The following is a 16,013-nucleotide window of genomic DNA, read 5'->3' on the forward strand; positions in this document are numbered from 1 at the left end:
TTCATCCAATAACGCTTGCAGATCGGCGTCTTCAATTTTTTAGTCTTCCGGAGCGTTCCTTGTCCTCAGTGTCGAAATCGCCACTTCTGAAGCGTTTAAACCAATCTTCACAGGTAGTTTTCGATGGTGCATGTTCGCCGTAGGCCTTCTCAAGCAAACGACGTGCTTCAGCTGCACTTTTTTTCAAGTTAAAGCAGAAAATCAAAGCTGTCCGCAAATGCTGTTTATTTGGCACAAAACTCGACATCTTCGTTGTTAGAAAAAATATTTTTGCGTTGCGATATGTGTTGGTACTACGACTGGTTATTGTTAACAGATGTCCAAGCTATAAAAAAAACAACTTCAGACATATATGTCGACTACATGTGTCGTTAGCGTCATCCATGTGTGAAATCCAGAAACTAGTTGCGCACCTAATATTTTATCCGGAGAGATTACTCTTTCATTTCATCCAAGAAACGTTACAGGGACAGACCCAGAAATATAACTAAATCCTTTGAGTTTGACATCGAGAACGCAAAAAAAAACATATTATTGAATGCTATTTTCAAAATCGTATTAGGAGTACAAATAAGTTTCCGCCGTTTTCTATCAAGAATTAGGAATTTATTGTTAAAGAACGGTACATTACGTTTTATTCAAAGTATTGTCCATCACTAGCCACTACTTTTTCCCATCTTTCTGGCAGTATTCGGATACCACGTCGAAAGAACTCTTCACCTTTTGAGATTATCCACGAATCGACCCAATTTTTAGTATCTTCATATGATGTAAAGCGCTGCTTAGACAGGCCATGTGCCATCGACCGGAACAAGTGATAATCGGAAGGGGCACTGTCTGGTGAATACGGCGGGTGGGGTAGGACTTCCCAATTAAGTGTTTCCAAATAGGTTTTGACCGGTTTTGCAACATGTGGCCGAGCGTTGTCATATAGGAGAATAATTTTGTCGTGTCTGGAGTAGTAATGGGCGCGTTTTTCCTTGAGTGCTTAGCTCAATCTCATTAATTGTGTTCGGTAGAGAGCTCCAGTGATGGTTTCGCTCGGTTTGAGCAACTCATAATACAAGACACCAAGCTGATTCCACCAAATATACAGCATGAATTTTTTTCCATGAATATTCAGTTTGGCTGTCGATGTTGAAGCATGGCCAGGTGGTCCCCATGATTTTTTCTTCTTTGGGTTATCGTAGGGATGTCGTGGATCCATTTTTCATCACCAGTGACTATACGATGCAAAAAATCCTTTCTTTTATGCCTGGCAAACAGCATTTCACACGTGCAAAATCGGCGTTCAACGTCTCTCGGCTTCAATTCATATGGAATCCAATTTCCTTGTTTTTGCATCATTCCCAACGATTTTAAACGATGTGAAATTGCTTGTTGAGTCACTTCTAATGTAAGTGCAAGTTCTTCTTGCGTTTGGTACGAATTTTCCTTCAATAATGCTTCCAATTCCGTGTCTTCGTACACTTTCGGACTTCCACTACGTTCTTTGTCTTCCACGTCAAACTCACCGTTTTTAAACTTTTGAAACCACTCACGACAACTTCTTTCACTTAAAGCAGTCTCACCATATGCTTCTACAAGCAATCGATGCGCCTCAGCTGCAGATTTCTTCAAATTAAAGAAATCAAAAGTTCCCGCAAATGACGCTTATTCGGCACAAAACTTGACATTTTCGCACGAAAAAAATTATGTGATGCTGATACGGAGTCACTAATACTTCAAGGTTATGTTGTTACCAGATGTCCAAACTTACGATATTACGTTTTACATTTGACAATTTCAACATAACCTTCTGGTGGGGCCATCTTTTGTCAAACGGAGGAAACTTATTTTACTCCTAATATATCTACGTGGATAACAATTCAATTGTAATAAATATAGTCTAAAACGTTTCTTCATATCTTTCTCGAAACAACCCATAATGAAAAATTTCGCGCTGCCACTTCTAAGAACCTTAAAATTCTGATCGAGGATCGTATGTGATAAAACGCTGAGAATGGATGCATGCAATACGAATAACATCCAAATTCCGACTAACCAAAGCGCTTCATATTATCGTAGATGAACAAAAGCATAGCAATCCATGATTCCGCAGATATTCAACTGTCTAGGACAGTCACTCATGTAGAGCAGAAATGATTTTAAGAAAATTGACTTTTGGCCAGCTTTTCAGGCCAAATATCCCACTGTACGGCGTTCAGAACAATTTCAGAGATGAATGTGCAAGGAGAGCGTGGCTTGATCATTTTCTTCGTCGCTACAAAGACACACTTGCACTTAAGAAACCAACTGGAACTTCTTATGAATCATCCAACGCTCTCGTAAAAAGCCATTGTGAAGAAAATCTTCTTTCTACTTCTGGGTTTAGTCGTGATCGTGGAAGAGGAAAAGGGTGCTTAAAATTTGCAAAAAAGACTTGAATATGAGACTGATGAAGATACACTCTCTTCTCGTTTTTGCGATTCTCCGATTGAACTTCCGGTCGATGAGCCGCAGCCTGACCAGAAAGACGCTTTCTGCTTGTTTTGCGAGGAGAAATTTTCGGACAATGTTAAGGATGAACTGTGGATTCAATGTCTCATGTGCAGTCTCTGGGCTCACAATGAATGTGCAGGGGCAGGGAAAGCAGAATATGTTCGCGATTATTACCGCTAAACGAAAATTTGTTTTTCTTTTTTAATATTTTTTTAATTATAATTTTTTATTTTAATAAAACGTTTTTTCATGTATTCATCTATAATAATTCCTTTAATAAATGTAATACTTTTTTGAAAGTTATTTAATGTTTTATGAATTGTTTGTAATTTTCCGCACTCAAAAAGTATATGGTCCATATTACCAGCATATGACATACGACTCAATTACTCACTTTACGATCATTTTTAAGCAGCTTTTCTTGTAAGTAGAGAATCATTAATTGAAAATTAGAAATGGATTGCCAATAGAACAAAGAATCTAAGCATATAAAAAATAAAAAGATTGAGCTTATAACTTAGAAGAAATCGTTCAAAAACAAAGTGGAGTTCCATATTACTACTCTTTCCTCTATGGTGAATAATATTAACATAAAGTAAATTAAATTCTTTTTCGTTGTTCTTTAAATCTTTCTCGTGACGTTATATAAAAAATCCTGCAAATAAATTAGAATATAGGAAAGTAAACACATCGTTAACGCGAGATTTATTTGGGATTAATCCAAGATAACAGATTATATTTAACGCACAAAATTAAATTTCTATATAAATATAGCCTTATACATGTATGTATTCAATAATATATATAAGATACTTGAACTAGGAATCAAAACCCATTGTATTTGCGTTTAATTAGAACTAACTTGAGTCGATATATAAAAATCTCTATTGCTATTTGTGACAACGGAAGTACAATGGAAATGTAAAATTTATGCAACATATTGTTACAAAAAATAAAAACTTTTTCTTGTAACGGAAAGTTTACAATAAATTCACCATGTATGTATTGGTTTCCTTTCTTACTACAAAATTATTTACTTCGTGCCTTGAATTTTACGTTGATCATTTATCGACTGCACTATTCAGTTCTACTGTGAATGACTGTGAAAATAATCATTTTGCTCGAAATACGCGCACTAATTATACGTCTTGGAACGAGAAATGAAAAGAAGGCTTACGTAAGATAATCTCACTTCATTACCACTTCTATCGTGGAACTAATTGCCTGCAACATAGTGGATCAGGAAAACTGATAACAAATGGACGTGAGCGAGCGGATAAGCATATATTTTACCACGGCAAGTCCTTGGAACCAGAAACCTGTATCCAAGGTTGTTATTAAGAATGTCAACTGGCATGGCGATTCTCTCACCGATACTACTGACGTTATTATTGTTAATTCTGTCACATGGGAAGGATGCTGCAGGTAGATAATAATACATATATGTATATATTTCTCTCTGCTCTCGCTTTCTTTCCTTCTCTCTCTCTCTCTCTCTCTCTCTCTTTTTTTCTCTCTCTCTCTCTCTTCCTTCTTTTTTCCTCAGCAAAAGTATATGATTTTTTTTTTAGTGAATGAAACGATCAGATTTTTTTCTGTTTTTAGCAGATTAAAATTTAGCTAAAAGGATTTAGTATATTAAGAATCTGCTTTTTACGTAAGACGCACAGATTAACCAAAATTAATATTCCATAATAAAAAGAATTTCGTTAAATAATTATATTTCCACGTGCAAAAGATATGTTTAATAATTATTATTTTATAATTGTAGTCGCAAAAAGTAATAATTCTGTATCTCGTGATTAGATAATAATAATATCTGTTTATATTAGGTGTACAAATGAATAATCTATTTTTTTCAGCTACATTCAAGGTTTATTTTAAAAAAAAGTAAATTAAATTGTTCAAAGTATTCGCCGTTGCCTTCTATAACTTTAAGCCATCTTTCAGGCAGCTGATGAATTCTATCTCGGAAAAATGTTACGTTCTTGGACACGATAAAGCCACGTCAAGCCATTTTTGGATCTCATCCACTGATTATAAGTGCATATCGGACAAGGCGTATTGCATCGACCGGAACAAGTGATAATCGGATGGAGCAATGTTTGGTGAATACGCCAGCCATGCTGCAAGACGTCCCAGCCAAGACTCATTATGATGTCTTTTGTATTGGAAGCAATGTGTGGCCTGGAGTTGTCATGCAACAATTTCACTGGACGTTCTCCTTTGTCAGTATACGGGCGTTTTCGTTCCAATTCTTGACTCAAGCAGATTAATTGACGTTGGTAGCAGTCCGCAGTAACTGTTTCACCCGGTTCCAACAACTCATAATAAAGCACGCCCTTGATATCCCATCAAATGAGAAGAACCTTCTTTCCGAAGCGATTGGGTTTTGCGACCGATTTTGATGATTCGCCGGGATTTACCCATGTTTTTCTGCGTTTCGGATTGTCATAGAGTATCCATTTCTCATCGCCCGTAACGATTTTCCACAAGAAAGACTTTCGACGTTGCTTATTGAGAAGAGAAAGACACGCTGCCACTCGTTGATTTTTGTTGGTTTCAGTGAGTTCATGCGGAACCCATTTTCCTTCTTTCTGGATCTTTCCCATCTCATGTAGGCGTTTGGAAATCGTTTGCTGCGTTACTGCCAACTGTTCTGCAAGCTCTTTTTGTGTTTGAGCCGAATTCTCAGCGAGCAGTTGTTCTAAATCATCATTATCGCACTTCAGAGGGCCTCCAGGACGTTGTTTGTCGATTAGAATGAAATTACCGCTTTTAAACCGCTTAAACCAAAATGCGCACACATCGTACGATACAATACCTTCGCCGAGAAAGGAACAAATCGATTCGCACGCTCTTGCAGCATTTTTTCCTTGTTGGAATTCGTAAAGAATGCAGTGTCGGATATGCACCTTATCTGTTGCCATTTTCGACTGTATTGAACTGAATACTTTTGAAGGTTATGTTGGACCTTTCGCCAAACTATATGTCCTTTTTAACAGCTATATGTCAACATTGCATAATCACAAAAGAGCGGGAAAATCTATTCAATTTAAAATTGATTTCATAACTGCTTAAAATAATTTGGATTATTCATTTGTACACCTAATAGTTCAATGCGATATATATGCTTTTCTATTTAATTATTATCGTGTATATTATTGAAGGAATCTTGAACACAAGCACTACCGAAAAAATAAGCATGCCGCTTTTCGACAACAGCAGAGGATCATTAGCGCGAGTAAGTAAGTAATTCTAACTGATTCCTCAATAAAAGATGCATAATACGAGGAATATTCAAAATGGAAGTAATTAATGCTATAACTAGCTAATGGATGCAATTAAGAAAGAATTAAGTATGTCCTGGTTTTCAAAACGATTTGAACATTTTCTTTGAGGTGCAATTCTCAATATAACCGATGCCCCAGCGAGATAATTTGTTTTTAGAAAATTCTTACAGATTAGGTGTTTTCTCTCATTGGACATCTGCCATGTTCTGAATGCAATAAGAAAAGCATTCCAACTTTTTGAAACATAATGTATACATCTAATCTAATAACACTTGAATTCGGCAATATGAAATTTAGAAGAAATAAGTTTCTATTCTTAAATAAAGTTAGTAATTAGATAAAATCAATCATCAAAATAAAAAGTTGTAGCAATTAACAAATTTTGCGTTACAACTTATGTCTTTTATATATTTTTGTTTTCCATTTGTATTTATATGTTGAGACAGAAAATAATAATGAAAAGACTTATTTATCTTTAATTTAGCCTTAATTTATTTTAACTCTTTTACTGTGAGGTCCATCTACGCGGTATATGCAAAGACTGCCAGGGCCGATTTGATATGCACCTTCTATAAATTGCTTTATAAAGAAGTTAGTAGAATGCTTCACCTTTTACTAAGTGATTGCACACGAGAGACTGAAGAAAAAACGACCGATAAACTTTCAAATAAAAAAGAAATATGATACTAAGCATTAGAGATAATGATTAACCGTGAGCGAAAGCAACTTGACATCGAGAGGAGTGATAATCTAAATGTAAACATACGGAGCCTATGTATCGGCCCGTGGCAGTTCTCGATTACGTATCGATAGATCGGCTCGTTAACAGCCAAAGGTTAAGAACAAAATTGCAAGCAATATTTTTACTCAGTTTGATAAATTCTTCTCGAGTATGAGTGGACATGCGCGACAAGACATTTCGAGGAAAAAAAGATTAGATATGAATTTTATCCATATATGGCCATATAATGATGCATTATCATATACAGGGTGCACGATTTATCTGAAGACATTGAAATATCTCGAGAACTATGCATTGGATAAAAAAAAGTGGTTAATAAAAGTTGTTAGTCTCGAAGGAGGACATCCAATGATACCAAACTCGACCTCCCACTCCACCCCCTGGGGGTGGGGGTTAGGGGCAACTTTGAAATCTTAAATGGAAACCCCCATTTTTTATTGCAGATACGGATTCTACGCCACAAAATACGTAAATTTTGTCCGAAACTTTTTTTTCGATTCGTGATAGATGGCGCTGGAGTCGCAAAAAATTATATTTTCCGCAATTCTCCAGAAATGATCATTGGATTGAGAAATGAAAAATACCTGTTCAATATTTTTAAAGAACATAATAAAAGTTATTCCCCCCCCATCCTCTCGGGGTAAGGTGGGTGATAACGTTCAAATCTCAAATGGGGACCTACATTTTTCATTGCAGAATTAGATTGTACGTGAAATTTTTATTGAAACAATTTTTTTCATTCATGATAGATAGCATTGCACTGCCTTTTATAATAAGCCGTAGTTCGCCATACACCCACAGTGGCGCGTCGAGCAGTTCCCTCTTCGATTCGGGTTCCCATTTGAGATTTGAACGTTACCACCCACCCTACCGCGAGAGGATGGGAGGGGGAATAACTTTTATTATGTTCTTTAAAAATATTGAACAGGTATTTTTTATTTCTCAATCCAATGATCATTTCTGGAGAATTGCGGAAAATATAATTTTTTGCGATTACAGCGCCATCTATCACGAATCAAAAAAAAAGTTTCGGACAAAATTTACGTATTTTGTGGCGTAGAATCCGTATCTGCAATAAAAAATGGGGGTTTCCATTTAAGATTTCAAAGTTGCCCCCAACCCCCACCCCCAGGGGGTGGAGTGGGAGGTCGAGTTTGGTACCATTGGATGTCCCCCTTCGAGACTAACAACTTTCATTAACCACTTTTTTTATCCAATGAATAGTTCTCGAGATATTTTAATGTCTTCAGATAAATCGTGCACCCTGTATATCAGGGGTTTCCAACATCTAAGTCTTCGAGGGCCACAACCGACTACAGTGGCGGGCCATATAATAATTATCTAACATTTGTCATGTTATTCAAGGATAAAAAATGTATTCAATTGAGAAAAAAATAAAAATCATAATTTTGAAGTTTTTCATTGGATATTAAAATTAAAAAAGATACATTAGTTAGACACAAACTTAGGGAGGGAATTAAAATTAAAAAAGATACATTAGTTAGACACAAACTTAGGGAGGGAATGCTGATGCGATTCCCCCAACTCCTCCCTTCGACCCACTTCGACCCACCTGAAAGATACGCCGGAAAGGTTTAGTTGATAAGAATCCGATATAACCCTCGCCTGCCCCCAAAAGAGCTGGGGTATCCATGAGGACCTCCTCCTTGTAAACAAAAAAAAAGTCAGACACAAACTTTAACAACAAAATTAGGCTTGTCAAATTTTTTAATTCCTGCTTTGTCAGATAATTTTATTTGTCATTGTTTAATACTTTTTTCAACGACTTCGCGGGCCGGTAGTTGGTAACCTCTGATATCAGGTGTAGTAAAAAGAAATCCATTATGTTTGCATGAAATTGAAGGCTTTAATTACCGTAGTTAGGATGATCCTATTTAGATCAAATTTGCGCCGTTTTGTTCGATAACTTGTTGCCATTTTGAAGGTAATTTCATTATGCCTCTCTCATAGAAGTCCTCGTCCCTATTGGCAAAAAATTGAGACAGTCTATTTTCACAAGCCTCTCTTGAAGCGAATTTTTCACCAGCAAAATTGTTCGCCATGGACAGGAACAGATGGTAATCACTTGGTGCCAGGTCCGGTCTATAAGGTGGATGCATAAGAACCTCCCAACCAAGCTCCCGGAGCTTCTGGCGAGTCACTATCGATGTGTGTGGCCTCGCGTTGTCCTGATGGAACACAATTCCTCTCCTATTGGCCAAAGCTGGCCGCTTCTGGGCGATTGCTTCCTACAGACGGTCCAATTGTTGACAGTACAGTTCTGAGTTAAGAGTTTTGCCGTAGGGGAGCAGCTTATAGTAGATAATTCCCTGCCAATTCCACCAAACACACAGCAAAACCTTCCTGGTCGTCAATCCTGGCTTGGCCACCGTTTCCGCCGGCTCACCGCGATTCGACCACGACCGTTTTCGCTTGACGTTGTCGTAAGTGACCCACTTTTCTTCACCAGTGACCAACCGCTTCAGAAATGGGTCGATTTTGTTGCGATTCAGCAGCGATTCGCAGATGGAAATTCGGTCCATGAGGTTTTTTTTCGTTAACTCGTGTGGCACCCATACATCGAGCTTCTTTTTGTATCCAGCCTTATTCAAATGGTTCCAAACGGTTTTTTGTGCAATCTTTAGCTCTTGGGCAATCGAAACAGTGCTTACGGGCGGACTCGACAATGTCCATGATTTTATCGATATTTTCGACAATTGGCCTTTCAGTACGTGGTGCATCTTTGACATCGAAATTACCGGAACGGAACCGACGAAACCAAAATTGCGCGTGATTGGCTGTTACAGTATCAGGACCATAAACACTATTCACATTTTCAGCCGCCTGGCTTGCGTTTTCGCCTTTATCGAAGAAAAACTGTAAAATATAGTGTATTTTCTCTTTATTAGTGTCCATCTTTGACGCCCGCTCAAACAAAACTGAGTCAATTAATCACAAAACTGTCACAAAAGTTTTTTTAGTATGAAATCTCATCTTTCTAACGCCATCTAGTGGAACCCGATCAGACTTATACAACGCGAGATACAGATAACTAAAGCCATCTGTTGGAAAAATAATGGATTTCTTTTTATTACACCTGATATATATCAATAATGGAAAAATGCTGTTATACAAATATAATCGAAATGCATGCATATGCTATGCTAACATATAATGTGGTCGTTTTTTTCTTTTTGAATAAAATTGTTTTTTTATTTAACATTATTCTTTTTTCATGTGTGCAATATATGTAACCATTATACAGGTTGTTTAAAAAAAAAGGACTTTAAGGGCAGATAAAATACTCATAAAATGGAAGATAAAGTCCTGATATATGTTAAAAAATTAATATTGTCGAAGTTATGAATAATTATTTATTTAAATTAAATAAAGCTGACTAACTCACTTCTGATGCACAACCATACATGAAATGCATGTCTGCCATTTTTTTATTTCAATAATACGATATTATTCTTATCGTACTATGAAAGCACGAAAGTACCAGCAGCAAATGATTTATTTTAATTAAAATAAATTATTTATAACAACAATATTAGTACAATTATAACATACAACAACACTAATTTTATCGACAATATTAATTTTTCGACCCATATTTATTAAGACATTTTTCCTCTATTTTGTAAGCATTAGCGCATCCTTATATCGTAGAAAACGCTTCATATATTAAAATAAAAATAATCCTTGAGATGTAACTTTTGTAAGTAATTACTATATGTATATTTATTTCAATACAATTTCTTTATATAGAATGTGCGGAGAGTGCGGAAGCTGTTTTTGATTTGGAATTAGTATTTAAGTTTTACCAGATCATCGAGTGAACATGTCGAAATACGCTTTGATAATGAGCAAATTAATCGTCGAACGTGAAGTAGCCGAACCGAGAGAATTTCCGCACATGACAGCCATCAGATTCGAAAATGGAAAGAATGAGATATTGTGGCATTGTGGTGGTAGCCTGATTTCCAACAGAATGGTATTGACAACAGCCCATTGTACTCATAACAAAGATTGGTAAGTCGAAGTATATAGATATATAATATTATATATCTTATCCCTTTCCTCCTTTTAAACCTCAATGCATCTATCTTAATACATTTCCATCCTACATACATCCATCTTAAAGAGGAATCGTGAAGTGGGCACGAGTCGGTAACATGACTAGCGCGGACGAATGGATAATGCAAGAACGCAAACCATCAGAATCGTCGAAAGAATACTGCATCATGACTATCAAATCCTATCGCAGTACTATGATATAGCCATAATGAAGTTGGAAACCTCAGTTACCTATACTGGATGAGCCAGACTGGCATGTCTCCCGGTTGACTTGCCTGATACTGGTACTGATGGCGAAGCAGTTGCTATTGGATAGGGACGTGTTGATTGGGGTAAGAGATAACAAAAATCTTTCCTATAATTATGTAATCTAAAAAACAGGAACTATGTAAATTTTTCATATGATCATGACCTACATACAAAATTTATACTTTGCTTAATCATCAATTAAATACGTATGACTTTGTCAATTATCATAGAAGTAGTCTATTATCATCGAATTAATTAATTAAACTATGATTGTAAAGAGCACACTTTCTTATAATTACATGATTCTGAAAAAAGAAATTATTATAGATCTTACATGATCATATACATTCGCCTACAACACAGTTTGAACATATTCTTTCTATAAAAAATCAAGAGCACATTAAATAAATATCAATTGCGAATCGTTGCTTACGTGCCTAGTGATTGGTTTGCATAGTAATCGATTTTATGACAGAAGTCTTAAATGACAGCACATAGTGCGGATATTGATCCTTTATTATAATTTTATCTAATAGATAAAAGTATATTAAAAATATTTGGGTTTTTTTCTGAATCTCTTGCTGCAGTTATAACGTCGGATATTATCACTTATATCTCGTATATTGTCACTATAGCAAGAGTTAATAATATGTATAACAGATTATTATGCAAGTTGCTTAGCAGCTCATAATTGTAACTATTCATTGTGCTTTTTTACTTTATCGGACAAAATTTTTGTGAACGATTATTGAAACGGGTATATGCTTAATATCAAAACGGTCTGAATATTTCTTTCGATGCAACTTTAAATATAAGCCGATAATCTAACAAAAGAAATTGTTTTGGTTCAATTGTCAGAAGTTAAAGTCTGTCATCGGAGCATCAGCTGTATGTCCCAAACTATAATATGAGGAAAGTGTTCAAATTGTAAAGTACAAAATACATAAGAAATCTACCAATAATTTACGAGATATTTAATATCTTGTACTGAAAAGTATATCAAGATAAAAAATGCAAAACAGCTCGAAAAATATTTATTTTCTTATTACTTTATTTTAGTAATTTTACATGTGGAATATACTATAGAAATTGATTTATGTTAAAAAAATACATATGTTTATTTATTTATTTATTATATAGAGTATATTTAAATGAATATGTTTGCGTGTGTACGTAGATAAGATGGTCCACTTAAATTAAATATCTTAAATTTCTCACTTGTGTGTGTTTTTGATATAGAAAAATAATTGAAAAAAAATTTTGTTAAGGTGAATAATTACGAGAACTGTATGATAAGTACCCGTGTTAGGGAAGAAAACGCATTTTTTTTAATTTTTTAAATTTATTTTTAACATAGCCTCCTTTCAACTCGATATACTTGGTTTAGCGATATTCCAACTTTTTTAAGCCATCCAAAAAATATGACTTGTCAAACTCCGCAAATTAGACTGTTTTAACGATGACTTCCTCATTTGACGTGAACCAAGCCATTTTTTCATGTTTGGAAACAAAACGAAATCTCATGGGGCCAAATCTGGAGAATAGAGTGGATGAGGTAGCAATTCATAGCGTAATTCGACCAGTTTTGCTGTGACGATTACGAACGACTGAGCTGGTGCATTGTCATGGTGAAAGAGCATTATTTTCTTCGCCAAATGAGGCCGTTTTTCATCAATTTTAGCGTCAGCACAATAAATCAGCATAGTACTATTCCGTGATTGTCCTTTGGTCTTCCAAATAGTCGGTGAAGATGATGTCTCGCGAATTCCAAAAACGGTGACCATGTTTTCCGGCCGATAGAACTGTTTTCGCCTTCTTTGAAGCAGGTTCGCCGGATGAAGGCCACTGTTTTAATTGTTCTTTCATTTCTAGTGTAAAGTGATGGATCCATGTTTCGTCAACAGTCATGAAACGCCGCAAAAACACTTTCGAATTGCGTTTAATCATATCCAAACAACGCTCCGAAGTTGTCATGCGATTCTACTGTGAGCCAACGCAGCACCCATCTCATCAACAGCTTTCTTATGCCCAATTTTTTGTTTAGAATATTTTATATGCGTTCAATTGAGATCTTTACAATGTCAGCAATCTCTCTGATCTTCACCCAGCGGTCTGATAATACGATATTATAGATTTTGTTGACCATATTCTCCGCAGTCACCTCAATCGGCCTGGACGCTCGTCATCAAAAACGAATGTTCGGCCACGCGTGAGTTCATTAAACCAATATCTGATGGTAGTCATCGAAGGTGCATTATAAACGGTCCTTATAAACGAAGGTCCTTATAAACGGCATGCAACTTCATTTTGATTTCCTCACATGTCTTCCCATCCAAAAAAAGGAATCGAATCACTGCCCGATATTGCTCTTTTTCTGATGGTTGTAAATAAATACGAACTTGCCCACTATCAAAATAAAACTACTTGATAAATCTGTTTGAAATTTTAACAGGTATCGTTCGAAAGATAGCGTTACACGATGGTATACAGATTTTGGATCAGTGGTATTATCTGTCGTTAACCACGGGTACGTATCATACAGTTCTCGTATGATAACAAAATATTTTCTTCCTAAAGGTCATTTTTTAAGAGATTAGAATGTCGAGGTATAATGTTTTTAAGTGGAACTACATGTTTTTATTTGCGTGCTTTTGTAGGTAACATTGAGAGGAGCTATGACAATATACCTTTTAAATAATCTTGTATATGGTAAAATATAGAAATATAGAGTAAATCATTTACGCATTAAAAGTTTCTTGATTAGAATATATAACATTACGAAGCAAATTGGATTACAAAATATTATAAAACGTATCTTTGTTGTGAATCTTTGAATAGCTTTGTAATTTTGCATTGCTTTGTGCTATAGCCGATGCGAATAGGGCTCCGACTATTTATTAAAAGTGACGCTCAATTTGGTTCCACAACAGTCTTGCAATGAGAGCTTTTTCGATGTCAATAGCATTATCAAGCTCACACGAGGCATTGTTGACGAATGGCAAATATGTGCAGGAGAAAAAGGAAAAGATACTTGTCAGGTAATATTAATTCTTGCTTCGAGTCGAGAATATTTATCTAATAATATGTAAATTACTCTCTCTTTTCAAAATTGTTTTCCCATATTTCCGATAATTAATTTCAACAATATCTTACTGTAATTTCTGAATCTAATTCTAGATTAGAGATGTGCGAACTATTCGAATTCGAATCGAACCGAATCGAATCGAATCTAATGTAATTCAATTCGATTCGAATCCGAATCCCTATGATTCGAATCCGAATAATTCGAATAGGAATCAAATATATTATCGTTTGCGTGCATCAGCTACAAAATAGGCCATTTTGGCCTGTATGTTTGAACCCTTAACTTGTAATTAACTTAATTTATAATTAATAACTTAATTATAAACTACTTTAAATATTTAAATATATATTTTACTTTAAAATGATGTTACAATATCAATATTCCCTTTCATATTAAAATCTTCCATCATTATTTACATATTTAATAGTCATATTAAATTTTTTAATAATTCGATTCGATTTCATTCGATTCGATTCGAATTCGAATGAAATTTCATAGATTCGATTCGATTCGAATTCGAATGAAATTTCATAGATTCGATTCGATTCGAATTCGAATTTAAAAAATGAGATTCAATTCGAATCGACTCGACATAAAAATTCTTGATTCGCACATCTCTATTCTAGATCTAAATAAAATAATCAGTTATATTATTTAATCAATATTAGATGACGTTAGAACGGAAAAGCATCAAAAGATCAGAAGATCCGAAAAATTATTTAAATAATAGTTTCTACCATCCACGCAAAAATAAAAAGTTTCAGTTTTATGTTCCTCTCGAAACCAGTATGTTTTGTGTAACATGTTACATCAGGGTTTGTCAGGGTGACAGCGGAGGACTTCTGGCCATTTTTAACCCTTTAACTGCTGAGATATTAAATGACCAGTATGACCCTCTTTGCTGAGTTATTTTTACAATTATAAAATATTTTATAATGATAAGAGATGGCACTATATGCCCGCTCAATTCAAATGCTTTTTACAAACTAAATTAAATGGGTATTACACATTGAAAATCCAAATCGAGTAAACTCAATCAGCAAGGCCGCCATTTTTTCCACTCGAGTTATCTCGACCGTAACAGTTAAAGGGTTAATATGGTTCATAATTGTATGTATAACATAATTGGTATTACGAGTGTAGGACGACTGTGGAGAAGCATCATACCTGGTACGTACACTCGAATCTATCACTACATCCCCTAGATAGAAAGAGTGGCATGGCCGGAGTACTTCAAAAATAATTAATACAAGGTAAATATGCACATAAGGTTAAGCTCCTCAAAAGTTCATGATCTTTATATATGTTGTCAAGGACATCATTCTGAGTAACATGCAAAAAGTTTTAGCTGTTGTTTATTAAAAAGTTTTAGTTGTTGTTTATTAAAAAGTTATTAACAAAAGAAGTTTCGGTAAAATTCTTATTTAAGGGAAGATATTGCAATGACATTGATCTTGACATATATTGTCAAGGACATCATTCTCAGCAACATGCAAAAGGTTTGAGCCGCCGCTCGTTGTTTGTTAAAAAGTTATTAATAGAAGAATTTTCGAACTTTTATCAAGCATAATTTTTGGACACTATATTTAAATAGATAATCTTTACACATATGTGAGTAGAGAAGAGACTTCGCATTTTTAGAAATACGTACTGTTTATAAACAAAGCAAATGTTGTTGTTTATCAATAATAACTAAATAACTAATAAAAGGCTATACTCTCACCTTATTATTTTTATCGATTCTTTTTCTTTCTCCTTCTCTCTCTCTCTCTCTCTCTCTCTCTCTCTCTCTCTCTCTCTCGCTCGCTTGCACATTTCTCTCCCTAAATAGCATATTCTTATCTCTCTCACTCTCCCTCGCTTGCTCACTCGCACTTGCTGCTGTCTGCTCTTTTAGCGCGCTTTTAGCGCTAACGACACAGAGAGAAATGAGAAAAGAAAGAAAATTTTTGAAAAAAATAAAAGAACTCGGTCAAGAGGCATGGTAGTACCTCTGGTGTCGGAAAAACGAGATGCATGTTTTTCCCCTTTTATATGTCCAGCGTTTCTTACTTTTTTCCTGAATCGAAATTTTCCGTGATGA

At 35.2% G+C, this 16,013-nt stretch overlaps 1 protein-coding gene and 1 long non-coding RNA gene across 3 annotated transcripts; both read left to right on the forward strand.

The window, feature by feature from the left end:
• The first annotated feature begins 3,551 nt into the window (after positions 1-3,551).
• On the forward strand, positions 3,552-10,358 carry LOC109504052 (uncharacterized). Its single transcript, XM_019842563.2, has 3 exons — positions 3,552-3,906; positions 5,652-5,725; positions 10,288-10,358. Exons 1-3 carry the CDS (start codon positions 3,740-3,742, stop codon positions 10,356-10,358), a joined length of 312 nt encoding a protein of 103 aa, XP_019698122.1. The 5' UTR covers positions 3,552-3,739.
• A 307-nt stretch (positions 10,359-10,665) lies between these two features.
• Positions 10,666-15,287, forward strand: LOC109504053 (uncharacterized). 2 transcript variants are annotated; one of them, XR_003113878.1, is made up of 3 exons: positions 10,666-10,928; positions 13,715-13,883; positions 15,074-15,287. It is a non-coding gene; the product is annotated as an uncharacterized LOC109504053 (long non-coding RNA). The 2 variants fall into 2 exon arrangements; XR_003113877.1 differs by lacking the exon at positions 10,666-10,928 and adding an exon at positions 13,281-13,372.
• The last annotated feature ends 726 nt before the right edge of the window (positions 15,288-16,013 follow it).

Source organism: Harpegnathos saltator, unplaced genomic scaffold (assembly GCF_003227715.2).
Source record: "Harpegnathos saltator strain DR-91 unplaced genomic scaffold, Hsal_v8.6 scaffold67, whole genome shotgun sequence".
NCBI classification, from domain to species: Eukaryota; Metazoa; Arthropoda; class Insecta; order Hymenoptera; family Formicidae; genus Harpegnathos; species Harpegnathos saltator.